The sequence below is a fragment of the Mustela erminea genome, chromosome 5 (assembly GCF_009829155.1).
Source record: "Mustela erminea isolate mMusErm1 chromosome 5, mMusErm1.Pri, whole genome shotgun sequence".
NCBI classification, from domain to species: domain Eukaryota; kingdom Metazoa; phylum Chordata; class Mammalia; order Carnivora; family Mustelidae; genus Mustela; species Mustela erminea.
In genome coordinates, this window is record NC_045618.1 from 30,621,099 (window position 1) to 30,647,653 (window position 26,555).

Below are 26,555 nucleotides of genomic sequence, written 5' to 3' on the forward strand. Positions count from 1 at the left end.
GGAGGAGATGGTTGGAAATCTTTCAGGGTGTAAAAGTTAATGAGTTAACGTAAATGAGAATTCTCTCATTCATTGCAGATTATTGACAGCAGTGGTCAGTGACAGACCCATCGAACACAGATGAAAATAAAACTCCAAGAACTCTCCTCTTTGGATCTTATGTGTTTGTGTTTTTCCTTCTTTTGCAGAAGAAACCTAAACTGCTTAGCCTAAAGGATTCTTCCATGGCAGATGCCAGCAAGCATGGTGTAGGAACTGAATCATTATTTTTTGATAAGGTGAGTAGTGATTGAATTAGATTTATTATTAATGCCAAAAGAAAAAAATCTCCCTATCCCCAAGAGGAGTTTGTTTTAGTTGATTAGGACTTTCTGCGTCTTGACATGGTTTCTAAGTTGTTGGTCCTTTCAGGCTACCAAAACCATTAGCACAGCTAGGGAAGCAGTAGCATTGTCTGTTTTGGTTTTGGAAGTAGTTTACAGCATTTCCCATGGCGGAAGACTGCTTTTAAAAAATGCGTGATGTTACTCTTGAGAGATATTTGGAGCTCCTCATTGTAGATATCCAGGTGTGCACCAGTTGTTGAGGACTTGAGATGGCTTGTAATCTTGATTGCTCATAGTACTTAAATGTATCGCATGTAGGGTTTGTGGGAGTTCACATTTAACTGTATGTTTTCAAAGTTCCCTGGGTGAACCTGATATGTAGCCAGCGTTGAGATTACTGGTGTAAACAGGGTTGTGTGGTATATTGGTTTACCTCTCCTCCTACGTCTGACTTCCTCCTTGGAGTAGACTTGATGATTAGCAGGCTGCTTTCATCAGGGTAATTGGTAACTGTCAGACTTCTCACCTGCAGGAACCAGCCTGGGATGATCTGGTGCAGATTTACCCTGTCTTGCACCTTTGGGTTTTTGCAAAAGGGCAGGTGTTTTAGCATTCACGTGATTGGTGCCTCCTGATCTCTCTCTAGCCTGCCCTGCTGTGTGTGCTGTCCTGCTGAATGGTTGTCTCCCTCTGGCTTGAACCACTTGTGAGGGCTGCCTCAGCATTTGGTGCCTTTAAGGGAAATGTGGAAATGCTCACAACCAACAAATGACGATGAGAGAGTGAAGGGGTGGGGTGTGAATAAGTTAATTTTGTAGGAGTGATGGTATTTTTTTGTTTGTCTTTGGAGTACTTATTTCTTAGAGACACATACTGGTACATAGTTGACCCTTGAACAATGGGGGTTGAAAATCTGAGTAGAATTGTGACTCCCCAAAACTTACTGTTGAGGTGGCGCCTGGGTGGCTCAGTGGGTTAAGCCTCTGCCTTCGACTCAGGTCATGATCTCAGGGTCCTGGGATCGAGCCCCGCATCGGGCTCTCCGCTCAGCGGGGAGCCTGCTTCCTCCTCTCTCTCTCTCTCTCTCTGCCTGCCTCTCTGCCTACTTGTGATTTCTGTCTGTCAAATAAATAAATAAAATCTTAGAAAAACAAAACAAAACAAGACCAAAAAAAAAAAAAAAAAAAAAAAACAACTTACTGTTGACCAGAAGCTTTACCAATAATATTTAATAGTTGAGTAACACATATTTTGTATGTTATGTGTATGGTATACTGTATAATAAATAAGCTAGAAAAAAGAAAATGTTATTAAAATCATAAGGAAGAGAACATATATTTACAGTGCTGTATGTATCAAAATCTACGTGTAAGTGGACACAGTTCAAACCCATGTTGTTCAAAGGTCAGCTGTATAGCTGAAATGCCTGAAATTTGCTTTAAAAATTCAGTGGTGGAGGACATGGTTGTAGATGAAATAGAATTTACTGTATATTGATCATTGAGGCTGGGCAGGTACATGGGGTTCATTAGACTATTCGGTCTACTTTTGTGCATGTTTAAAGGCTAATAAAAAATTAAAAGTCAGTCGATACTATGTATAGTACAAAAAGTACAGTTCTCTTTCATCTTTGGCTTTGAAAATACATAGTCCATGTAATATCTACCGACTAATAGTTATAAAAGTATACAGGAACCTGGAGAAGGGGTTGTCTTAACTGCTTGGTTTGGTGAGGATCTGTCTATAGTCTTCACTAAAGAACCATAATGCTAAATATTTACTTTTTAAAAAGATTTTATTTACTTATTGGTCAGAGAGAGAGAGAGCATAAGTAGGGGGAGCAGCAGGCAGAGGGAGAAGCAGGCTCCCTGCTCAGCAGGGACTCATCCCCGGGACTCACCCAGGACCACGGGATCATGACCTGAGCCGAAGGCAGATGCTTAATGACTGAGCCACCCAGGCACTCCTAAAAATTTACTTTTAAAATTAAAATTCCAGATTGCTCATCTAGCCAGGCTAGTTTTACCTGGCTTATGCCATTGAACATTTTTAGGGTTTTGGATGTTAGAAGTGTTCAGTATTATAAGTGGAGGAAGGAAAAGGATCAGTTCAGAGGACAGAAGTGTCTTACTTAAAAATTATTCAGGATTACCAGAGTTTAAAAACAGTGTTGACGAAGGATTCTTGCTGTAAACATCTGTCAGGAGAAGCAACAAAAACTAGGGGAATTCTGATATGGTTGGAAAATCAAGCATATAAGAAGGTAAATGTAATATTTACTCTAGGATCTCATTTAAATTTTTTTTATTGTGAAACATTTTAAACATGTGAAATGACGAGCCGAGTGGAATGACTCCTATGTACCCATCCACCAGCCTCTGCTGGAGGTTCCCTCCTACTAGCCAGTGTTCTTGTTTCATATGTACTCTTACCCACCCTGGCTTATTTGGAGACCAATTCCAGATATTTTATTATTTCATCCATAAGTACTAAGTGTCCTTTTAAAGTAACACTTTTCTCAAACATAGTCATTATCACATCTAAAAAAACTAACATCAGCTCCTTTAGTATCATCAAATAACTGTTTAAATTTCCCCAGTCTTTTAAAAGCAATCCAGGATCTCTTGATTCCCATCTATTTCTCTTCTGGTTGTCTCCATAAGGTCCGAAAGGCTCTGCGGAGTGCAGAGGCCTATGAGAATTTCCTGCGCTGTCTTGTTATCTTTAACCAGGAGGTGATCTCTCGGGCTGAACTTGTGCAGCTGGTCTCTCCTTTCCTGGGGTAAGTGGAGTGAGGGACTCAGCGCTGATGGGTGCTGTGGAGGTGCAGGTATGTGATGGGCAACCATAATTTGATCATGGTATGTCAGTTGGTTGACTCCTAAAATGTCAGTGTCATGGGAGTCCTCTGGGAATTCTTCTTGTTTAACTACAGATGAAAAAGTAGGCAGAGAGGGCATTGGCCAAGACTAATGTGTGCTGACACAGTGTGCTGACCAGTGTTGGATGTTTATAGAGACCAGTCTCCACTGGGGTTCTAGAATCTTGACTGTATTTGACAACCTAAGAATGATCTGAGCATTCACGTGGTCTTCTTGACTAGAAGAACAGCTGGTTATTGCTTAGTTTCAGTGTAGCTCTTCCAGCAGTACCCTAACCAGTCTTGGAGCGCTCTACAAGAAAAGGGGAAGCCAGATTCTCAGAAGCAGAACTTCTTAGGCAGGAAATAATAATTGTCATTGGAATTTGTCCCTGGTAGTTAAGTTCTGACCCAACACCAAATAGTAGTAGCTATACCTCAGGATAATTGCATCATGCTTCTGATTGCTCACCAGTTTTTGGTTTGATTCTTCAGGAAATTCCCTGAATTGTTTAATTGGTTTAAAAACTTTCTGGGCTATAAGGAGTCTGTACATCTGGAAACCTTTCCAAAGGAACGAGCCACAGAGGGCATTGCCATGGAGATAGATTATGCCTCTTGTAAACGGTTGGGCTCCAGCTACCGAGCCCTACCGAAGAGTTACCAGCAGCCCAAGTGTACAGGACGGACCCCTCTCTGTAAAGAGGTAAGGCCTTCCCTAGAAAGGGGCAACTCTGAGTCTTTCCTTCCTCCAGAAGGGAGTAACACCAGGGATTGAGAATCTATGTGAATAAGGAAATCAATACCCTTCTCTGTCTTTTCTCAGAAGAAAATGTTTTATACTTCTGTCCAGAACCTTTCCAATCTTTGCAAACTTGTTAAAGGTGAAAGCTGTAGTGTTGGTGCTTTCTCTCATCCCCTAGAGTTGTGTCTGTCCTTTTACTAAGAATGATTGATTACCAGAAAGCTTTGTTACACTTTAGCTTCAGTTTATCTTCTTTTACCCAAAGGTTCTAAATGATACTTGGGTTTCCTTCCCTTCCTGGTCTGAGGACTCCACCTTCGTTAGTTCCAAGAAAACCCAGTATGAAGAACACATCTATCGTTGTGAAGATGAACGCTTTGAGGTACAAGCTCCTTTATCATTTGGAGGTTGTGGAAATGGGAGGCACTAAATGCTAAGATATTTTAAATATCTGTCTGTGAGGCTTGGCTTTTTGAGACTGGAGAGCCAAAGTCTCATGTTCTTCACTGGTAAATGCTTATTGTCCTACTTAGAATGTTTTTGAGTTCGTCAAATACACTAATAATATTTTAGGGCAAGTGTGACCTATCTAGGCCACTTGAACCCTTTTGAAGTTATCCATTGATGGCTGAATAATAATTCCTTGAATTTTTAACAGCATTTTAAAGGGTATTGTGTTTTACAGGGTATACAAAAGAGTATCTCAAGACTGACTGGGCTTTCTTAAAGAGGTTTAATTATTTAAAGTGTGTATTGTTACTCTTAGCAGGTATCTTGACGTGGTTAGCAAACCAGCTCTCCTGTGAGAACTGGAATTTTTCTCTCCAAATCTGTTACTTGGCTCCTTGTGAAAGAAAGTGAAATTAGGGTTTTATTTTGAAGCAGTTGGGAAAGGAAGAGCTGGAGTAAATAAGTGAGCTGGTAGAGCCCCCGTACCAGGAGTAGGAGTACGGTGAGTGGGCTCAGAATCCCCGGTGTGTTAAAATGTCTAGCTCATGGATCTCATCAACAAAAAGGGAATGTTCAGTGTGTTGGAAGAGGTAAAATGATTTGCATCCTATTTAAGGTATTATATGAAAGTGACTGGCCCTGCTTATTCATATAGATGGGCGAGGGCTTGCTCTTTTTTCAAACCCATGCTGATTAGGCTCTGCCAGCCATTCCCCTTTCCCACGTGATTCGGCTGTTTCTGACATGTCTTGAATGAAGGGCCGCATGTTTCTTGGCCGCTTGCAGGTGACTGGCCTCAGTGTTCATGAGGAGTTTCCACCATTTGCACAAAACAAGATCATGACAGATGCTAACTTCCATGGAAAGTTGTATCAGGGTGAAGAAAGCATTTCCTTGTTACCTACGTTTAGTAAGGTTAGATGAGGAGTTAGAAAGCAGAGATTGGCATCTTTTTCTGACAGGATGTTCCTATTCTCAACTGGTGTGCCTATAAAAGGCAGCATCCGCATTTCCCATCTGCGATTATAGGCGTGATGATGAAGTTGTGTGTGCATGTGCTTAGGATTGGGTGGGATGGGCTAGTTTGAAGGAGCATTCCTTTATACATCAGGATAGGTTAGTGAACCTGCAGTGCAGACAACCCCCAGATTTCAGTGGCTTGAATAAAAACATTTATTTCTTGATCACACTACCTGTGCATTGATGGTTAGCAGGGGATCCTGCTCATCAGAATTACTTTGGGACACTTCCTTTCTTTTTTTTTTTTTTTTAATTTATTTGCTTGAAAGAGTACATGTGCATGCACGTGTGCCTGAGCAGGGGAGGGGCGGGGGGAGAGAGAGAGAGACATAGCAAGTGGACTCTGCACTGAGCCCCCTGGGGGGCTCCATCTCAGAACCCTGAGATCCTGACCTGAGCTGAAACCAAGAGTCGGATGCTCAACCCATGGTGCCACCCTGGGAACTCCTCCACAGACATTTGGTCACAGGACCCTGAGACTTCTCGTTTACTTCGTTTTCTGTTTCTCATATAGAGAATGTTGTATGGAGCCTAGCAAAAGAGTTACTCAAAGGTTGCCAGTCCTACCCTTCACCAGGTCTGGCTAGGCCCTTGCCAGAAAGTAAGCGGCAGGAGTTCTATTAGAATTTAAATGCTTACCCACAGATATGACATTGAAGTCCTCAAGGAATGGTAGTCACTGCTCTTATTATTACTGGATTTACAACAATGCTTTTAAATATTTAAATATTTCAGGTTAACCTGAAACACCTCACATATAAGACTGATTTATCATCTTTGAACGGTCTTCTGATTGTTGTGTGTTTGTTTTGTTCATTTTATCATTCCTGACAGATTTCAGCAATCCAGGAAAGTTCAGGGGAAAGTGTCAGTAAGGTTGCCTTACGTGAGGTCCCTGTGGTCTGGGGTCAGTAGTACTAAGCAAAGCACACTGGTGGTGTTGGAAGTAACAACTACCACTTATCTATCATTTATTGGATGTTTTGTGCCAGGCCTTGCACTAAACCCTTTATTAGGATTATATCATCTGATCTAGAAAACAGCCTTTGAGAGTATGTGAGGTTATCCCTATTCTTTTGATAAGGAAATAGAATCATGTGTGGCTACTATGGCAGAGGTGGGATTCAAATCCAAGGAAGTTGGCTCCCTACTTCATACTTTTGATTGCTGTTCCATTCTGGTTTGGGTCCTGAGCACACTTTGTCTTTTGCTTTAGCTTGATGTAGTTTTAGAGACCAATCTGGCAACGATCCGGGTTCTGGAAGCAATACAGAAGAAGCTTTCTCGCTTGTCTGCTGAGGAACAAGCCAAATTTCGCTTGGACAACACCCTCGGGGGCACATCGGAAGTTATTCATCGAAAAGCACTCCAGAGGATATATGCTGATAAAGCAGCTGACATCATTGATGGTCTGAGGAAGAACCCTTCCATTGCTGTCCCAATTGTCCTTAAAAGGTAACTGACTGAATGTGCCTTTTGTGCTTTAGTGTGCTTCATGATCGATTCAGTGTCCCAATAGATAAGGCCCCCATTTTCTTTCTTTCTTTTTTTTTTTTTTTAAGATTTTATGTATTTATTTGACAGAAGGAGACCCAGCAAGAGAGGGAACACAAGCAGGAGGAGTGGGAGAGGGAGAAGCAGGCTTCCTGCTGAGCAGGGAGCCTAATGCAGGGCTCGATCCAGGACCCTGGGATCATGACCAGAGCCGAAGGCAGACACCCAGACGCCCCAAGGCCCTCATTTTCAACCTGGTTGCTATCCCATGAGACATCCATCTTGCCCCAGCACTGGTTGTTGGAAATTAGGTGGACCATGGGATAATGGAGCTTCTTGATAGGGTTCTGTGTAACCAGCAGTAGAGAACATACCTTGAAAGTCCATAGAGGAAAGCTGTGTTTTTAAGGGTATACTTTAAAATACAGAAAAGAACAAAGTAGAATACAACCTCCCACATTCCTGCCACTCAGTACTAACCTTTGTTAACATCTTTGTTTTTTAATAAGGAAAATCACCCTTTTGTCTTTGTAAAATAGATGTTTTATTTAAAAAGTCTAGCTTGCCATTTGTACCAAGAAGGTCTTCCTTTTTCCTCCTGTCAAGGCTTCAGCCTGAAGTGTAGAGGGGCTCTTGTATCCACCTAAGACCAGGTATCAAGGAGGCTAGAGCTAGAGCCAATGAGCCGCAGGCTCCTTCAAGGCCGTGGCACTTCAAACCACACTGTGAATGCCAGCCAACATCTGTGAATGCCAGCTGGACCATCTCTCAGTATCACCTGCAACGGTGATGACGGGATTCTTGTGTGCTGTGTGGCTCATAGCTGCCTGACTTTTATTGTCCCTCCCTAGTCTTCCGCTCAAGAGGTGGCACAGGCTGTTCCTCTTCCTGCCGTGCCAGCAGCATTTAACTTTTGGCTTTGAGATGTAGGATACTCTGCAGTTCCAGTGCTGGTTTTGATTTTACTCTCCTCGCTTTTGGAGTGTTAAGATCAGTTGTTGCCATCAGAAATTCCCAAACTGTGTGCAAAGGAGCATTACTGTGCAAGTTCTCTGCTCTTGGACTTTTGCATTTACATTAGCATAGTGAATGTTCTTAGAAGTCGTGCTGCAAAGAGATGTGCTTGTTTCAGCTGGCCAAGGAAGTCAACCCCCTTTTCAAGTGTATTCTGTGGAATGCTGTTGAGAAATAACTATTCTAGGTAAAATTTCTGACTTTGGGACAAATTACCTCCCCAAAATAAGTCCTGGATAAGTCAGTTCCTCAGGTAACAGAGTTCAAGCCTGGGTTGAATAACAGTTTGAATAACAGTATCCCAAGTTGCCAACAGTTTTGACCTATTGTGTCTTTTGACTTTTGAAATAAAGTAAGTCTGACACATTTCTCACTTCTTTTTTTTTTTTTTTTAAGATTTTATTTATTTATTTATTTGACAGACAGAGATTACAAGTAGAGAAGCAGGCAGAGAGAGGAAGGGAAGCAGGCCTCCCGCTGAGCAGAGAGCCCGATGTGGGACTCGATCCCAGGACCCTGAGATCATGACCTGAGCTGAAGGCAGCGGCTTAACCCACTGAGCCACCCAGGCGCCCCACATTTCTCACTTCTGAACCCTTAAGACAGGCACCTGGGTGGCTTAGTTGGTTAAGCATGCACCTTCAGATCAGGTCAAGATCCTGGGGCTCTGGGTTCGAGCCCTCCTTGGGCTCTCTGCTCAGCTGGGTGTCTACTTCTGCCTCTCCCTGTCTCCCTGCTGGTGCTTTGTCTCTACTCACTCTCCATCTCTCTCAAATAAGTAAAGAAAGTCTTTTAAAAAAATAAAAAACAAACCCTTAGAGAGTAGGGATTGTTATCCCTATTTCCTCGATAAGGAAACAGTCTAGTGTGGCAGAGGGAGGATTCAAATCCAAGGACTTTAACTCTCTCCCTTAAAATTCCCACATCTGGATTCCCATGTCTTGTTGTTTCTACCCCCCCCCACCCCCACCCAGGTTGAAGATGAAAGAGGAAGAATGGCGAGAAGCCCAGAGAGGCTTTAACAAGGTCTGGAGAGAGCAAAATGAGAAATACTACCTGAAGTCACTGGACCACCAGGGCATCAACTTTAAACAGAATGACACCAAGGTCCTGAGGTCCAAGAGCTTGCTTAACGAGATTGAGAGCATCTATGATGAGGTGAGCTGGATGTTTTATATCTGTGAGAGGACCCAGTCTTTATGCTCAGTGTGACTTGGACTCCTGGAAATTACCTTTGGCGTATGAAAGCAAGACCCTCTGAGACATGTTGATTCTTGCTTTAGACTTGTCCCAGACTTCTCTTCCTGATTCTGTCACTGTAAACCTCACCTTTACTCCCGAGCTGCTATACTGGTTTCCTGGTTTACCATCCTGGCTTTGTCTGTGCCTGCTGTCTCCCTCTACCACTGTCCTGTCTGTTTCCCTCAAAACCGTACCTCGTCTTCATTCACACAACTGAGTGTAGCCCTGTCAGCTTCCCACAACTGAAACACTCATCATTAATCCCCAGATACTTTCTAATCTTTATTTGGCATACGTACCAGGAGTGTATATAGTACTGGGAGGCAGGATATAGTGATGATTAAGAAATTAATCCTGCTCTCTTGGGCTCACAGTTATGGGGTATGGATAGAGTTATAAATACAGTATGATTGAGAATTCCTAAAAGTTACATGATCTTGAATTTTTAAAAAGTGTTGTATCATGATAATGTCAAACATAGATGGAAGGGGGAAGAGAGTGGTAGAATAAGCTCTTAAGTAACCTTCAGTAAGCATCCCTGTTCTGCCAGTTTTGTTAGAGTTGTCACCTTCCGCACCCCTACCCCAGATTGGAAACCTCAGATCCTGGACCTCCTGTGGTACTCTCCATAAACACTAACATAGAATTTTCAAAGATGGTCCCAGTTTTGTCCCATTGTCCCCAGTAAGTCTTCACAGTCTAGAAAATAGCAGTATCTTGGTGTCAGACCACCTCCCGCATTATCTGTGTCTGTTTCTGCAAGTTGCGGGTTGGAAGACGGTTGCCACTGTGGTTAGTAGTGGCCTGGACTGCTGGCGTGGTCTCATAGGTCTGTTTGTTGTTGCTGGACACATGTCACATAATACTTTGCGTCTCTCTCCTGTTAGAGGCAAGAGCAAGCTACAGAAGACAATGCCGGTATACCCGTTGGCCCACACCTCTCCCTTGCCTACGAAGACAAACAGATCCTGGAAGATGCTGCTGCTTTGATTATCCACCACGTGAAGAGGCAGACAGGCATTCAGAAGGAGGACAAGTACAAAATCAAGCAAATCATGCATCATTTCATTCCAGATCTGCTCTTCGCTCAGAGAGGTGATCTTTCGGATGTGGAGGAAGAGGAAGAAGAAGAGATGGATGTAGATGAAGCCACAGGGGCAGCTAAGAAGCACAATGGTGTCGGGGGCAGTCCCCCTAAGTCCAAGCTACTGTTTAGTAACACAGCAGCTCAGAAGCTAAGGGGGATGGATGAAGTGTACAACCTCTTCTATGTAAATAACAACTGGTATATCTTCATGCGGCTACACCAGATCCTCTGCTCGCGCCTGCTGCGGATTTGCTCCCAGGCCGAACGGCAGATTGAAGAAGAAAACCGAGAGAGAGAGTGGGAACGGGAAGTGCTGGGCATAAAACGAGACAAGAGCGACAGCCCTGCCATCCAGCTACGTCTCAAAGAACCTAGTGAGTGCTTAGACTGTTGGTTTCTGGACGATGTGAGGGGTTGGGGGACCTCAGAGCTGAATTAGACACAAGACTGCCACCTTTCACACATCAGGCAGAGGCAGGCAGGCCTTAGAGCGGGGAATCTGACTGGGGTTTGGATCCTAGCTCTGCAGTTGACTGGTTGTGTGACCTTCCTTCAGCTCCCCAAACCTGTGTACCTGCGAAATGGAGGTGCTTCTTAATACTTTGTAGAATTGTTGGGAGGCTTGAGCTGAGTAGGGGAGCTCCCTGTGTGGTGCTAGGATTGTGGCCATTCAGTAGCTGCTGCTGTGGTCACCTGGGGAGCAGGTGTCACTCACCATCAGTTTCCCCAATGGCAGATCCCTGGGGTATTGCAGTGTGTTAAAGGACAGGGTGGGGCTAGAATGTCACAGTCCATTCTGTTCCATGACGGAATACAAATTCTGAGTTATTCATGCCTCAGGCAGATGCGAATTTTCTCAGGTATGTGTGGGCAGGGCTTCTTGGCCAGTGAGGTTCATGGCTCATTCTGTAATAAATAGAAATAGTTTATGGAAAGGAGATTGGAAGTCAAGAGTCGGTGTGAGACAGTGGACCAGACAGAACAATAATGAAGATAGAGAACACAGGAGAAGGAAAAGTAAATGCGGGCCGAGGAAGCTGTCATGTGCTTTACGTGATTCTCTGTTGCTGGCTTCTAGAGAACTATTCCTTTCATAAATGAGGTTTTTGAGCTGTGAGCCAAAAACTTTTTCCGTGGAGCCTTTCTTCTGTACTCTTGAAGAAATAGCCAGTCTGTGGAGTGAATTATCTTTTTAAAAAATTTCTAAACTGTTGCTGCTGTAAGAAGCCCACATGTGGTTCTATCTGTTGAAGAGCTAACGACCCTGGGTATTAATGTTAAAACCCTTTCTCTGGCAGTCCTAGCTTGAGAGAGACAACTTTTGGATCTCAAGAGTGGTGATACCATCTGCTTGGGTAGAAATCAGGGAGCAAATAGTCTAATCCTGTCTCAATCACTGACTTAACCTGGTTTGAGGCTTATGTTGTTGGGTCTTGAGCGGTAACAGCAAGCCTTGCACCATTCATAGCTCGTGGGCACAAGTCTGGCTTGTGCTCCCAGCATTATTCTGGCGTGAAAGCATCTGCCTCTCGGTAGCACAGCCCGTGCCTGTGCTTTGGGTCTGAACAAGGTGAAGTTCCTTGGTGAAAGTTAAGCCAGTTGCTTTTAAACCGTATGCTCTGTTTTGCATGTCTTTGATGAGCCCATCACACTTCAGATAAATGGAGACGGACTTAGCTTTAGCTCCCCACCTGTTTTCTCTGTATAGACTTAAAAATGGGTAACCAGATGTCAGGGACAAAAGAGTTCTTGTGATTTTTTTTTTTTTTCAGTTTAGTGAACTTTTTATTAAAGTGCAACATACATATAGAAAAAGATACAAATTCAAATTGTGTACCTCAGTGAATTTTTACAAAATGAACACACCTGTGTAATCAGCCTCTGGATCAAGAACCAGTATAATCAACACCCCAGTGACCCCCTCGTGCCACCATCTTGATTGCCAGCTCCAGAGATCAGTAAATCAGTCTTGTATAAGTTAAAGACACAGTCCTTTTATGCTTCATTTTGCACTCTGCAAGTTGCCACGTGAATGTCTCTGTAACAACTGATAAGATTCTAGCTGCTGGTTGAAGTGATTCATGTGCAGTGAGCACAGATCATTTAATGTAAATTGTGAAGTACAAATTGGGAATCCATTTTTAAACAGAAGGACTTTGACAAATGCAGGTTACTTCATTATTCATAGGGGATTTAATTTGCGCTCCTATTTTTCTGTTCCTGAGGGGTTTCCCAGGGCTCGAGTGTGGTGCTGTCTGCCTTTTCTCATCTGCACTTCATGCTTCATTGAAATAGCTTTATGAGCAAGTGACCCGTGTGAGGAATGCTTTGCAGGCTGGAAGGGCAGGTTCTTCTCTCAGCATGAGAGCCAGCAACTTTTTGAAGAAACTTCTTCCCTGGGACATTCTGCTCTCCTGTCCAGCAGAGCCCGCTGTACTATAATGAAGTGTTTCTCTGGCGTGGATAGAGTGTTAAAGCCCCCGTTAAAGTTGCAGTGTCACTGTCCTCTGATAGCACTGGCCATTGTAGCACCTGTCAGATGGCACTTCTGCCTACAGCTGATGTGGTGTGTATGTTTGACTACCCAGGCTTCTTCCATCAGAGGCACCTTAGGCCATCTTGGGGTTTGACCCTGACGTCTCTCCTGACCGCTTCATAGCAGGGTAAGGCCTTACCTCTCCCATCTCTCCCACAGTGGATGTTGACGTGGAAGATTATTACCCAGCTTTTCTGGACATGGTGCGGAGCCTGCTCGATGGCAACATAGACTCGTCGCAATATGAAGATTCGCTGAGAGAGATGTTCACCATTCATGCCTACATTGCCTTCACCATGGACAAACTAATCCAGAGCATTGTCAGACAGGTGAGGGCACGGTGGATGCTAGGTTTGGTGAGGGAAGAGGTCCTTACCTAAAGATGGATAAGGCAAAGAGAAAAGGCAAGATTTCTCTTGGAGAAAAAAGGTCAGTTTGCTCAAGCAATGTTTATGGACGTATGGCTTTCTAGCAGAAAGGGGGAGGTTAACGTGATGTTGGATCGCTCATGTTAACAGAGTGGGAGTGCTTCAGCCGCTTAATGGAGTCCTTGGCTCTGCTCAGTATGCCCTTCACAGTTGAAAGAGCCTAGCACTGCCCTGGTGTGCTGCCCCTCTCCTGCTGTCTACCTGTAGAGCGAGCCCTAGTCCTGGCCCAGCTCTTACCTGATCGCCTAGTGGGGAGCTCTCAGCGGGGAGTGCTTCCATGTCTGAGGTGTTGGTGATTCTGTGTACTTTGCTCACTTAACTTTTGAAGTTCTTCTGTGGGAATGGTTCCATACATGTTCTGTAATACTATCCCCATCTGAGGTTCCACTTGACTTAGATTCGTGATTGGTTTTGTGGTGTGTTCCTGTGGCACCCTAGGAGCTTTGAATATGTTCTTTACAGCTGTGATCATTTATAGCACATAGTCATATTTCCACTTTTGCCTTGACTTCTGAATTTCCGAAGGGATCAGAGTATGTTGTTGGTGTGTCACTTTTTTAAAGTGAAAACTTGACAAAGTTCTTGAGTCCTCACTGCCACTATGAGGAGTAAAAACTTGTTACTCAGTGTTTTCTTGGAGTAAAATATGGAATTCTTTACAAGTACCCAGGCTTTTTTTTTTGCCTTGATTTTGGAAGGACGCATGGCTCTGCGCCCTTTCACAGGATCTGCTCAGAGTCAAGGAAGAACACTTCGCATAACTGAATCTTGGCATCTTCGTGAAGGTTGTCAGGTATTCAGTTTTTTTCCTGGAAGTTGCAGACGTTAAGAGGCCTTCCTGATGGAAATCATTATATGGGTACAAACAAATCTAAATATATGGAAAATCTGGATATATGTAAAATAAAGACTCCAGTTATCATGTGCTTCTGCATCCCAGTGTGGACGTAAAGTCTCTCACACTGGCAACACAGAAACTTTAAAAATCCAGTAGAATTAACTTTCATAAGCTTGAGATTGGTTTCTGAAACAATAGATATAATTATCCATTTATTAAAAGCACCTGGTTATGATTTTGAGTCAGTAATGCATAATGTCTAATCTTTTTAAGAAATAGTTTTTGTCCAGAAACCCAAATACAGTGTTGTTGTTTTTTATGGTTTTATTAGAGAGAGAGAGAGCACGCATGCACGTGTACACACGCACGCATGTGGGGAGAGGCAGAGGGAGAGAATCTCAAGCAGACTCCATGCTGAGTACAGAGCCTGACGTGTGGGGCTCAGTCCCACAACCGTGCGATCACAACCTGAACCAAAATCAAGAGTCTAATGCTTAACTGACTGAGCCACCCAGGCGCCCCCAAATCCAGTGTTTTTAAAACATATGTTCATGCTTCTCACTTTACTCCTCAGTTGGAGGCATATTTCCTCTCATTCTCCTTATCCTGTTTGATGTTCCCCCAGAGTTCATTGCTGACCGGAGGTAGAACATATATTTCAAGGTTAAGCCATATGTTTACCTTTTCCAGAGTACAGCTGCTGCTTGAACAGCAGGCCTTTGAACTGCGTGGTCCACTAACACTTGGATTCTTCTCAATAAGTACAGCGTAGCACTGTAAATGCATTTTCTCTTAGAGATTTTCCTAATACTTTCTAGCTTTATTGTAAAAATATGGTATATGATACATACAACATTAAAAATATTTGTTCATTGACTGTTTTTGCTATCGGTGAGGCTTATCAGCCACAGTATGTGACTATTTAGGTTTGAGGCAGGTTCAAAAGTTATATGCAGATTTTCAGTTGTGTGGAGGGTTGGTGTCCCACCCCTCATGTTATTCAAGGATCAGCTATAGTTTAATAGAGATTTGTCTTAAGAACACAGTAGGTGGTCTCACAGATTCCTTAGTACAGAACTCAGGAAATGGCCAATACAGGGATTATACTGGGAAGTTTTTTGGGTTTTAGTGGGGTTTTTTTTTTTTTTGCTTTTGGTTTTTTTTCTTCTGCATGCCTTCTTTCTGGAAATCTGCTTCATTCTCATGCTTCTCTCTGCAGATGGACATTTGGCCATGTACTCAAGGCTTCTCCAGCCCCCTGGGGCTTTGGCTTGCCATGGCAGTGCCTCTGGCCCCAGCATTGCTTGACCTTTCCATCTAGATGCTCGTCTGTAAAAAGTCTACCAAACACATTCACTGTGTCATTTCAGTTTAGCAAGAGGGAGAATCTTAGCAGCCTAGCTTGAGAGCGTGAGCTCTCCATTTGTCCCTGATTTTATAGGGCTGCCCTTTTCAAAGATTCTAGGAGGGGCCAGATAGCCAAGAAGAGGGTGTGGATGGGGAGGGAGTCAGTGACATGGTCTATTTCAGCAAGAAGGTCTTAACCAGAAGTGTCTACGTGGTATGGACCATGCTTTAGATGCACTTTTTTTTATACTGCCTACCCCCCAAACAGTGTAATCTTAAGCTACTCCCTATGTTATCAGGTTATCATAGGCATTATTTTATTGGCCACCTGAGAGCCCATTGTGTGGACCAATTATAATGTAACCATCTCTAGTTGGTGGCCTTTCTACCACTGTCAGATCAGTCACCCTTCTGACCTTGTACTCTGTCCATTTATCTACAAATACACATACTTGTCATTTAAGACTTTTTTAAATGTTAAAAATAAGTAGTTGTCATAGTTACTAGCACTTCAAAAAGGATGTATCTTCCTAAAAATAGAACGGCTTAGTGGTTTTTGAGAATTTTAAAGTAAAATAGACAAATTGATATTGCAGTTAACATTTTGCTTTTTTCTTGTGTATGTTTTTTCACATTCTCTGGCATTTTTTTATGAGTGAAGTTTCATTTGAGGGAATTTTTATTCCACAATAGAAATATAGTCATGGGCGGCGCCTGGCTGGCTCAGTGGGTTAAAGCCTCTGCCTTCTGCTCAGGTCATGATCCCAGGGTCCTGGGATTGAGCCCCGCTTTGGGCTCTCTGCTCAGCAGGGAGCCTGCTTCCTTTCCTCTCTCTCTGCCTACTTGTGATCTCTGTCAAATAAATAAAATCTTTAAAAAAAAAAAAAAAGAAAGAAAGAAAAAAATATAGTCATGACCTGTGAAAATGGAAATTCTAAACGGTTCAACTTTCTAGTCATCAGATAGTTTAAGAACAGAGCCATGGGGTGTCTGGGTGGCTCAGTTGCTTGAGCACCTGCCTTCGGCTCAGGTCACAATCTCAGTTTCCTGGGATCAAGTCCCACATTGGGCTCCTTGTTTGGCAGAGAGCCTGCTTCTCCCTCTGCCTGCCGCTCCCCCTGCTTGTGCTCACTCTCTCTCTCTGACAAATAAAATCTTCAAGAAAAAGAAAAGAACAACAACATATTCTTAATAATTACCAGCAGTCAGTAGTGATTGACCTTTGTTGAAATTGAGTCAATTAACATTTACAATTTAAGTACTATATTTTTTATCTGATGTAGAAAAATAAGTAATGTATTAGAAAGAATATTGGCCTAGGGGTCAGGAAGCTTGAAATTAGTCCTAACTCTGTTCCTTCAGCTGATAACCCCTGGGTAAGTGATTCAGCAACCGGTTCTTGAATACCCAGTGAGTGTCAGACTTTGTACTCAGGCTGAGAATATAGAGAGGGATCTTGCTTTCATGGTTCTCCACAGCTCCTGTCCTCACCTTGGCACACAGTGAGTGTTCTCATCTAAAATGGAAATTTGTCTCCTGTGTAACAGGGCACCCCCTTCAGCCTCCTTCCCAGGGTAGTTGTGTAGATCAAATGAGAATGAGAGTGAAAGCAAATTGTAAATGGTAAAGAAGCACCATAAAAACAGGAATCCATGAGAATTTTCTTTCATGTAAAATTGTTTTACAGTTCCTTAGAACTTGAAATAAGCAGCACAGTAATATGAGCAGCTTATGCTTTTGCCTTTTTTTTTTTTTTTTTTAAGATTTTATTTATTTGACAGAGCACAAGCGGAGGGAGAGGGAAAAGCAGACTCCCCACTGAGCAGGGAACTCCACATGGGACTTGATCCTAGGACCCTGGGATCATGACCTGAACCTAACATAGACATGTAAGCAACTGAGCTACCTAGGTGCCCCAGTTTTACGTTTAAATAGATAGGAAAGCTTTACTCAAAGACCAGTGATACTGTTGAAGATTTAGGCTTAGTTATTCTCCAAGAATATGAAATACTGGTTTTGCATGTTTAATTTTCTAAAGTAACCAACCAGAAAACCTTTCTGAGCTGAGTGACTGGAACTGTCAAAGGAAGATTGACTGTATGAAAGGGAGAAATATTTTCTTGGTTCACTGATGACTTGCCTTTGCTTGATTCCAGCTGCAGCACATCGTGAGTGATGAAATCTGTGTGCAGGTGACTGACCTTTACCTGGCAGAAAACAATAATGGGGCCACCGGAGGCCAACTGAACACGCAGACATCCAGAAGTCTTTTGGAGTCAACATACCAGCGGAAGGCTGAGCAACTCATGTCGGATGAGAATTGCTTTAAGGTGAGAGTTACTCATGTACCCCAGGGCCATGCTGGTGACTGTTTAAGTTGTTGGAACTATCTCCATCAGAAATCAAAGCCGTTTCAGGATGCTTTGATGCAGTGATGCCACTCCTGGAGCTTCTTAGAGTTCCTCTGAGCCTACTGGAAGGAATGAAAAACATGGAAAAGTGGAAGTAAATTCTCCCATGGACGATCTATTACTTTCTTATATTTTAAAAAGTTGTTATGTATGATTTTTACAATTTTGTATTCTGTCCTTTTCTCTCTGAATATTTTTAGTAGTATAATGCTTTGTAAATACTATAATGCTTTGTTTAAAAATACTAGTACAGAAGGGCACCTGGCTGGTGCATTTGGAAGAGCATATAACTTTTGATCTCAGGGTCATGAGTTCGAGCCCCACATAAGGAGTAGAGACCACCAAAAAAATTTAAATAAATAAATATGCTAATACACATAATCCATGATCCTTGTAGAAAAGATAGGAAATGCAGAGAAAAAAATCATCACCTGTAGTGTTTCATGGTTTGTAGATGATGATGACATTTGTAGACTTTTCTGTGCTTTTATTGGATTTGAAAGAGAGTATACTGGGCAGAATGGTCTGTAACTTATTTTGCTCACTTAGCAACACTTGGGTCTTCATCTTTTCCTGACTATTTTATGGAGGATTATGACTATCTTGCTGCATTAGGTTGTTTCCATTTTCCACCGTTACCGCACTGTTGTTGCTAGTTAGTAAAGCAAATAGTTGGGAATGACCTAGACATACAGCCCACTGTGGGAATGGTTATGAGCAGCCCATTGTGTGAATGCCAGGTGGCATATTTTGCAGCCAGTAATAGTTAATCATAAATTATAAAAATACTACATCAGGTGAAAGGAAATAAAACTATGTGTACTGTGACTGCAGAGCTGTAATGAACAAAACTTGTATGTATTTACATAAGAAGGGCAGGTTCCAGGGGCCCAGAATAAGGTTTGTAGTTGGCCGAGCAGAGAGAGCTAACATATCCTTACTGGGTGTGTTCCATGTACTTGACTGATCCGACCCCAGATTGTCCACTTGTTGTCTGCTTCTACTTTATCAGCTATTTCTGTAGTTTCTAATCCATCACCTGCACTCTTCGCAGGACAGAGGACATTTCCTAAGCTTTTCAGGGTTTTTCTTTTTTTCTTCTGAGTTTTAAACCTATAAATGTTTGTTAGAGATTCAGTGTGTGTTGTTTCGTGGGGAGCAGAATTACCATTCCCAAGCACAGTGACTTAACAATGGATTACATTGCGTGGTGAAGGCCTGTGAGGGATGGATAGACTCACCATATGGATAAGAATAGTTTTCAGAGTAGCAGACGGAATAGCGAAAACAAAGACTTAGTAACCAAAAAAATTATATCATGTCAGTGATTTTTTAAAATGTGCATGTGGAGAATAAAATTTGATATGATTAACATTAAGCATAAGCAGCCCTTCAGATCCCCTGCCCAACCCTGAGTCCCAGCCTCCTCTCCATTTTGTTTCTCTGTACATTGTACACTGCTTTTTAAGAACTCAGCAATGAGTTCTTAAAACTCATATCCATTCAGACCCTCTTCTGTGCCTTTACATACCTACGTGTATATATATGAAATAAATGACATTAGGCTATATATTCTACATTGTGTTTTTTTTACTTAGTATGACTTAGAATTTCTCTGTTTTGGTTTATATAGACCAAGCTCATTTTTTCAACTGCTTTGTTGTACTTAAGAGTAAAAATGTGCCATAATTTAAAAATGTACCATAGGTTTAAAAACAGTCATTCCTGGGACACCCGGGTGGCTCAGTTAATTAAGCACATGACTTTTGGTTTCAGCTCAGGTCCTGATCTTGGGGTCGTGAGATTGAGTCCCATATCTGTCTCACACTCAGTGCGGAGTCTGCTTGAGATTCTCTCTCTCCCTCTGCCCTTCCCATGCTCACCCTTTTTCTCTGTTTCTTAGATCAATAAAATCTTTTTTTTTCTTTTTAAAGATTTTATTTATTTATTTGACAGACAGAGATCACAAGGAGGCAGAGAGACAGGCAGAGAGAGAGGAGGAAGCAGGCTCCCCGCTGAGCAGAGAGCCCGATGCGGGGCTCGATCCCAGGACCCTGGGATTATGACCTGAGCCGAAGGCAGAGGCTTTAACCCACTGAGCCACCCAGGCGCCCCTAGATCAATAAAATCTTAAAAAAAAAAATCATTCCCTTCAGGGTGAACATTAAACAATTTCCATTTTTTACTTTCTCATATAGTGCTATATCTACTGCTTCTATCCTAGTGCACATATGTTAGAATTTGAGGTGGAGACCAAGAAATGAAATCACTGGGTCAAAGGATGTGCGTATTTTACATTTTAAATAACTAACCAAATATATATATATTATTTCAATTTTTTTTATAAGGAGGCTCCACCCAGTGTGGGGCATGAACTCAGGACCCTGAGATCACAAGTCGCACACTCCACCAACTGAGCCGGCCAAGTATCCCTGAATGTTACATTATTTTATTTTATATTTTAAAGATTTTATTTATTTATTTGACAGAGAAAGAGAAAGTGAGAGAGGGAGTACAAGGAGGGGAAGCAGAAGAGGGAGAAACAGGCTTCCTGCTGAGCAGGGAGCCCAGTGTGAGGCTCAATCCCAGGGCCCTGGGATCATGACCTGAGCCGAGGGCAGATGCTTAACGACTGAGCCACCCAGGCATCCCTGAATGTTACATTTTAATGGAGAATGCCATTTCACTGTCTCCAGCCATAGGCTATATATACTAGCATACTCATCTTGTCTTTTCTTAAAGATTTTATGTATGTATGTATGTATGTATTTTGAGAGAGCACGTAGTGGTGGCAAGGGCAGAGGGGGAGAGAGAGAGTCTTTTTTTTTTTTTTTAAGATTTATTTATTTGTCAGAGAGAGAGAGTGTGCATAAGCAGAGGTGAGGAGGAGAGGGAGGAGAAGCAGACTCCCAGCCAAGCAGGAAGCCCGGTGTGGGACTCGATCCCAGGACCCTGAGATCATGACCTGAGCCGAAGGCAGACGCCCAACCAACTGAGCCACCCAAGCATCCTGGACAGAAATTTTTTTTTTTTTTTAAGATTTTATTTATTTATTTGACAGATGGAGATCACAAGTAGGCAGAGAGGCAGGCAGAGAGAGGAGGAAGCAGGCTCCCCGCTGAGCAGAGAACCCGAAGTGGGGCTCGATCCCAGGACCCTGGGATCATGATCGGAGCCGAAGGCAGAGGCTTTAACCCACTGAGCCACCCAGGCGCCCCCATGGAGAGAAATTCTTGAGCGGGCTCCATATTGCTTATTCATATCCTTCACCCTGTGTTTGGGAGGGGTGTTTGGTTCTTTTAGGTACTTTTATTTATTTTTTATTTTTTATTTTTTTAAAGATTTTATTTATTTATTTGACAGCGAGAGATCACAAGTAGGCAGAGAGGCGGGCAGAGAGAGAGGAAGGGAAGGAAGCAGGCTCCCTGCCGAGCAGAGAGCCCGATGCGGGACTCGATCCCAGGACCTTGAGATCATGACCTGAGCCGAAGGCAGCGGCTTAACCCACTGAGCCACCCAGGCGCCCCTCTTTTAGGTACTTTTAAAAATAGGGTTTTCTCTGGGGGGCTTGGGTGGCTCAGTGGATTAAAAGCCTCTGCCTTTGGCTCAGGTCATGATCCCAGGGTCCTGGGATTGAGCCCTGCATCAGGCTCTAAGAGCTCTTGGGGGTGCAATTAAGTTCAGTTTTAAGTAGAGAGGAGACCGGGGCGCCTGGTTGGCTCAGTGGGTTGAAGCCTCTGCCTTCGGCTCGGGTCATGATCTCAGGGTCCTGGGATCGAGCCCCACATCGGGCTCTGCTCAGCGGGGAGCCTGCTTCCCTTCCTTTATCTCTGCCTGCTTCTCTGCCTACTTGTGATCTGTCTGTCAAATAAATAAATAAAATCTTTAAAAAAAAAAAAAAGGTAGAGAGGAGACAGTCTTCTCAGTATCACTTTAATTTGATTTCCTTAATTTTTATTTCTTAAGCAGTAGGATAAATCTTGACACTCTAGGTCATCCTGGATTGGGTGGGAAAAAGCAAACTCCTAGGGACAGTTTTTTCAGATCTGTTGTGGAAGTAACTATATTTGTATTTATGTTGCATGTATTACGCTCTTGTCATGTTTTACATTTTACTAGCAGGTAGGAATTTTTAAACCTTCTCTGGAGGAATACTGGGAACCAGAATTGGCTTCTGGTCCTATTTACTTATTGACTGTGTGGCTTTGAGAAGTGAGAACTCTAAATTTTTTCCTGTGTAAAATGCAAAAGGTTGAAATAGATGATTCTCAAGCCCTCTTGTAAGCTTTGGTCTTCTCCATGTGATTTGGACAGTGATCTTATCTGTAGTAAGTCGTTAGGATAAGGGCATTGAAAATCTTGGGATACTGACAGGGTAAGTCACATGTGCCACCACCATTTGATAGTTCTTTTATGCAAAGCATGACTTGTTTTTGCCTCTAATCAGTGTACTGCCTTTTTTTTTTTTTTTTAAGATTTTATTTATTTATTTGACAGACAAAGATCACAAGTTGGCAGAGAGGCAGACACGGGTGGGGGAAGCAGGCTCCCCACTGAGCTTAGACCACCCCCACCACCCAGTGTGGGGCTCCATCCCCAGGACCCTGAGACCATGACCTGAGGCGAAGGCAGAGGCTCAACCCACTGAGCCACCTAGGTGCCCTGGTGTGTTGCTTCTAAATACGAATTTTTTTTTTTTTAATACGATTTTTTAAAAAAATCATACAAATGTTGGAACTCAGAATTTTAAGAACCTTTAATATGATTGATAACCGTTATAGCAGATAACTTTGTTAATATGTTGATGCTTTGTGTTCCTTAGGCCACAGTGTGTATGATGGTTTGGGTAGTCATGTTATGTTATGTTATGTTATGTTATGTTATGTTATGTTATGTTATGTTATGTTATGTTATGTTATGTTATTTTTAAATAATCTGTGCATCTAATGTGAGGCTCAGACTTGAAGTCTAGAGATCGACTGTCACATGCTCTACAACTGAGCCAGCCAGGTGCCCCTTTGGGTAGTAATCTTTATGGCATTAGAATTGATTGCTGCTCTCTGTTGGGTTTGATGTTTTCTGCTTCACGGTAGTTAAAGAAGTTTCTCTTCCTTCCTCCTTTCCTTTCCTTCCCTTCTCTTTTTTCTTTCATGCTATTGGCTTAACGTTTTTTGTATTAAGTTCCAGAAATGAGGGTATCAGGTAAAATGACATTGACATTTTATGGTTCTGGCTTTATGTCATATTTCTTTCCACTGAACAAAGTAAGTTTGAAACACTCTTATATTGATTATTGCTCAGCTCATACAGGAGGTGTGAGACATGAAATCATACTTTTTGCTCTAGCCTTTCATTGCGCTGGTAGCAAGATTGGACTTTGGCCTTTTTTATCACCTGCCTCCTAAACTTTGGAGTACCTGCCTCATCTCTTCAATTAGAGTGAATGAAGCTTTATAACTTTATTGCCTCCCAACCTCCCAACCCTTAGCTGCTAGGTTATAGTTTTGGAGGAGATGGTCTTTTGTTTACATCCTGGTTTCTTATTTGCAGCTTATGTTTATTCAGAGCCAGGGCCAGGTTCAGCTGACCATTGAGCTCCTGGACACAGAAGAGGAGAACTCGGATGACCCTGTAGAAGCAGAGGTATGGACAAGTATATTGTAGAAACTGTGTGCTTAGAGAGCCATCCTATACTGAGACTGCCTAGTGATGGTCTTAGGTCAGGACAGTCTCAGGCCTGTTACAGGTCAGAACCTGATGCTTCAAGTACAGGCCATTCCAGCCATGTATGTATTCAGCGGAAGGGAAGGGCTACCTAGTGGTAGGTACTTAGGGTTGATGGCCATCTCTTTTAGCCGTCAGTTAAGCCATCTCTCAGGACATCTCATGGTTGGCACCTTTCCTGTTTTTTGTAAAGTATAAGAAACAACAGATGAGGTCATTGGCCAGTATCATGTTGATTTTGTGTCATGTTTACTCTTTATTGGGATTGATGAAGCCAAGAGTTCTCGGCCCCATAGAGTGGTTACCATAGCCTGGCCTAGCAGGTAAAGTTAACAAGAGAGGGAAGCCCTGTGTGTGATGTTGAGGGGCCATGGAAGGGAGATGGTTGTTCTGTGGGAATATTGGCTACTGGTTGCCAGATCTTTTAAAAAAAAATTTTTGAGATGCCAGAAATCCAGATTTTAATGTGAAAGATACTGATTTTCAGACGTTTGCCACTGTATGTTTTATTCTTTAACAAAACCATCTGTGGGGAAATAAAATTTGTCAGTGAGCCAGTTTCTACCCATTTACAACTTCTGGTAACTTTTAAAGTATCTCAGACAAACTTTGGGTTTTGTTCCATAACAGGAATTTGAAGCTGTATGTCAATACCAAGTAACAGCATGTCATTATGGAAAGATCTTTTTGATGTTAAAATTTAAGGGTGTCTGACAATTTAGTCCTAGAATTTGCTAGACTACCTGAGGAGGATGGAGTCTGGTATTTGTACTCTCTCTCCACCCCCATCTTGTGTTTATAACCCTAGCGCTGGTCAGACTATGTGGAGCGATACATGAATTCTGATACTACCTCTCCCGAGCTTCGTGAGCACCTGGCACGGAAACCAGTATTTCTCCCAAGGTGAGTGAACTGAATCACACATTAGCAGCACAGGGATGAGGAACACAAAGTTAAATGACTTTCAGATCCTTGGTTTTCGCTTGCTCAGTTTGTTGTTCTGTCTGCTGATCAGCAAGGACACTGAGGGTGACACTGATTCAAGGTTTCTGTGGCTGTTCATGCATGAGCTTACCTGCAGCATGTGCCCCAAGGCATCAGAGAAGTGAGAGCTTTTGAGAATCAGTGGTAACTTTCCTGGGTTGGATAGGAGTGTGTGTTGGTCTCCAAATCTTGATGATTCATGAGGAATCCTCACAGGACTCAGCATGTAGTCGTACTCACAGTGATGACTTGTTATAGCGAAAGAGTACAGAGCTAAATCAGCATGGGGAAAAGGTGTGTGTGACGAAGTCAGAGGAAACCCGGTGCAAGCTTCCAGGAGCCGTCTTCCATTGCAGTTGCACGGGACACTCCTAATTTCCTCCAAGCAACAAATGACAGTATGTTCGAAACTCTGTCTACCAGGGAAGCTCATTAGGAGACTCAGTGCTGGGTTTTTTATTGGGTGATAGTCATGTAGGCACTGTCTGTCTAGCACATACCAAAATTCCAGACTCCCAGAAAGAAAGCAGGTTTTCAGATGAAACCACATATTTCTGTGAACAGTTTAGGTACATTGAGCCTCTTTTAATGCTTAGGGAATGGTGGAAACTTGCAAAATCCAAGATTCCAGAACCCAGCTAAGTGACAACCTTGATAGCAGTCTTACCAAAAATAATAAGATACCGAGGAATAAATGTAACTGAAGAGGTGAAAGACCTGTACTCTGGAAACTATAAAACACTGATGATAAAAATTAAAACAAAGAAATGGAAATACATTCCATGCTCATGGATTGGAAACAGAAATATTGTAATGTTTACGCTACCCAGTGCAGTCAACACATTTAATGCAATACCTACCAATAAACCACCAGGATTCTTCACAAAGCTAGAGCAAATAATCCTAAAATTTGTATGGAACCACAGAAGACCCCCAATAGCCAAATATTGAAAAAAAAAAAAAAAAGCAACCTGGAGGCATCACAACTCTGGACTTGAAGTTATGTTATAAAGCTGTAGTAATGAAAACAGCATGGTACTGGCACAAAAGTAGACACGTAGATCAATAGAACAAAATAGAAAACCCAGTCAGAACAGAAAACTGACCACGATTCATGTGGTCAGTTAATTTTTGATAAAACAAGAATGATTATCCAATGGGAATAAGACAGTCTCTTCAACAAATGGTGTTGGGAAAACTGGTCAGCTATATGCAAAAGAATGAAACTGGACCACTTGTATACCACATACAAAAATAAATTCAAAATGGGTTTTAAAGACCTACATGGTGAGACCTGGAACCATAAAAATCCTAGAGCAAAGGCAGTAATTTCTTTGGCATCGGCTGTAGCAACATTTTTAAGATAAGTTTCCTGAGGCAAGGGAAACATAAATTCTTGGGACTATATCAAAATAAAAAGCTCTGCACAGCAAAGGAAATAATCAACAAAGCTAAAAGGCAACTATAGAATGGGAGAAAATATTTTTTTTTTTTAACTTAAAAATTTTTTTTATTAACATATAATGTATTATTAGTGTATTATTTGCCCCAGGGGTACAGGTCTGTGAATCGTCAGGCTTACACACTTCACAGCACTCACCATAGCACATACCCTCCCCAATGTCCATAACCCGTCCACCTTCTCCCTACCCCCTCCAGCCGGCAACCCTCAGGTTTTTTTCGTGAGATTAAGAGTCTCTTACGGATTTCTCCCTCCCGGTCCCATCTTGTTTCATTTTTCCTTCCCTACCCCCTATGACTCCCCGCCCTGCCTCTCAAATTCCTATATCAGAGAGATCATATGATAGTTGTCTTTCTTCAATTGACTTATTTCGCTAAACATAATACCCTCTAGTTCCATCCCCATCATCGCAAATGACAAAATTTCATTTCTTTTGAAGGCTGCATAGTATTCCATTGTATATATATACACCACATCTTCTTTATGCATTCATCTGTTGATGGATATCTAGGTTCTTTCCACGGTTTGGCTATTTTGGACATTGCTACTATAAACATTCAGGTGCACGTGCCCCTTCGGATCACTAC

At 42.4% G+C, this 26,555-nt stretch overlaps 2 protein-coding genes across 4 annotated transcripts in view; one reads left to right on the top strand and one right to left on the bottom strand.

The window, feature by feature from the left end:
• SIN3A (SIN3 transcription regulator family member A) overlaps nt 1-26,555 on the top strand; it is a 75,108-nt gene that overhangs the window by 38,442 nt on the left and 10,111 nt on the right. For both annotated transcript variants that reach the window (XM_032342385.1, XM_032342386.1), the window contains exons 9-19: nt 189-278; nt 2,990-3,108; nt 3,682-3,892; nt 4,197-4,313; nt 6,618-6,856; nt 8,884-9,067; nt 10,039-10,612; nt 12,934-13,103; nt 17,544-17,717; nt 23,349-23,441; nt 24,331-24,425. In XM_032342385.1, coding sequence (XP_032198276.1) covers nt 189-278; nt 2,990-3,108; nt 3,682-3,892; nt 4,197-4,313; nt 6,618-6,856; nt 8,884-9,067; nt 10,039-10,612; nt 12,934-13,103; nt 17,544-17,717; nt 23,349-23,441; nt 24,331-24,425 — 2,066 coding nt within the window. The remainder of the gene's footprint in view (nt 1-188; nt 279-2,989; nt 3,109-3,681; nt 3,893-4,196; nt 4,314-6,617; nt 6,857-8,883; nt 9,068-10,038; nt 10,613-12,933; nt 13,104-17,543; nt 17,718-23,348; nt 23,442-24,330; nt 24,426-26,555) is intronic.
• The window catches only part of NEIL1 (nei like DNA glycosylase 1), a 35,101-nt gene continuing 29,847 nt past the window's right edge, over nt 21,302-26,555 (bottom strand). Inside the window, exon 9 of one of the 2 annotated variants that reach the window (XM_032342400.1) lies at nt 21,302-21,326. The gene's annotated coding sequence lies outside the window, so the exon portion shown is untranslated. Of the gene's footprint in view, nt 21,327-22,421; nt 22,461-26,555 lie in introns of those variants that run through there. The other variant, XM_032342398.1, reaches the window with a different exon arrangement.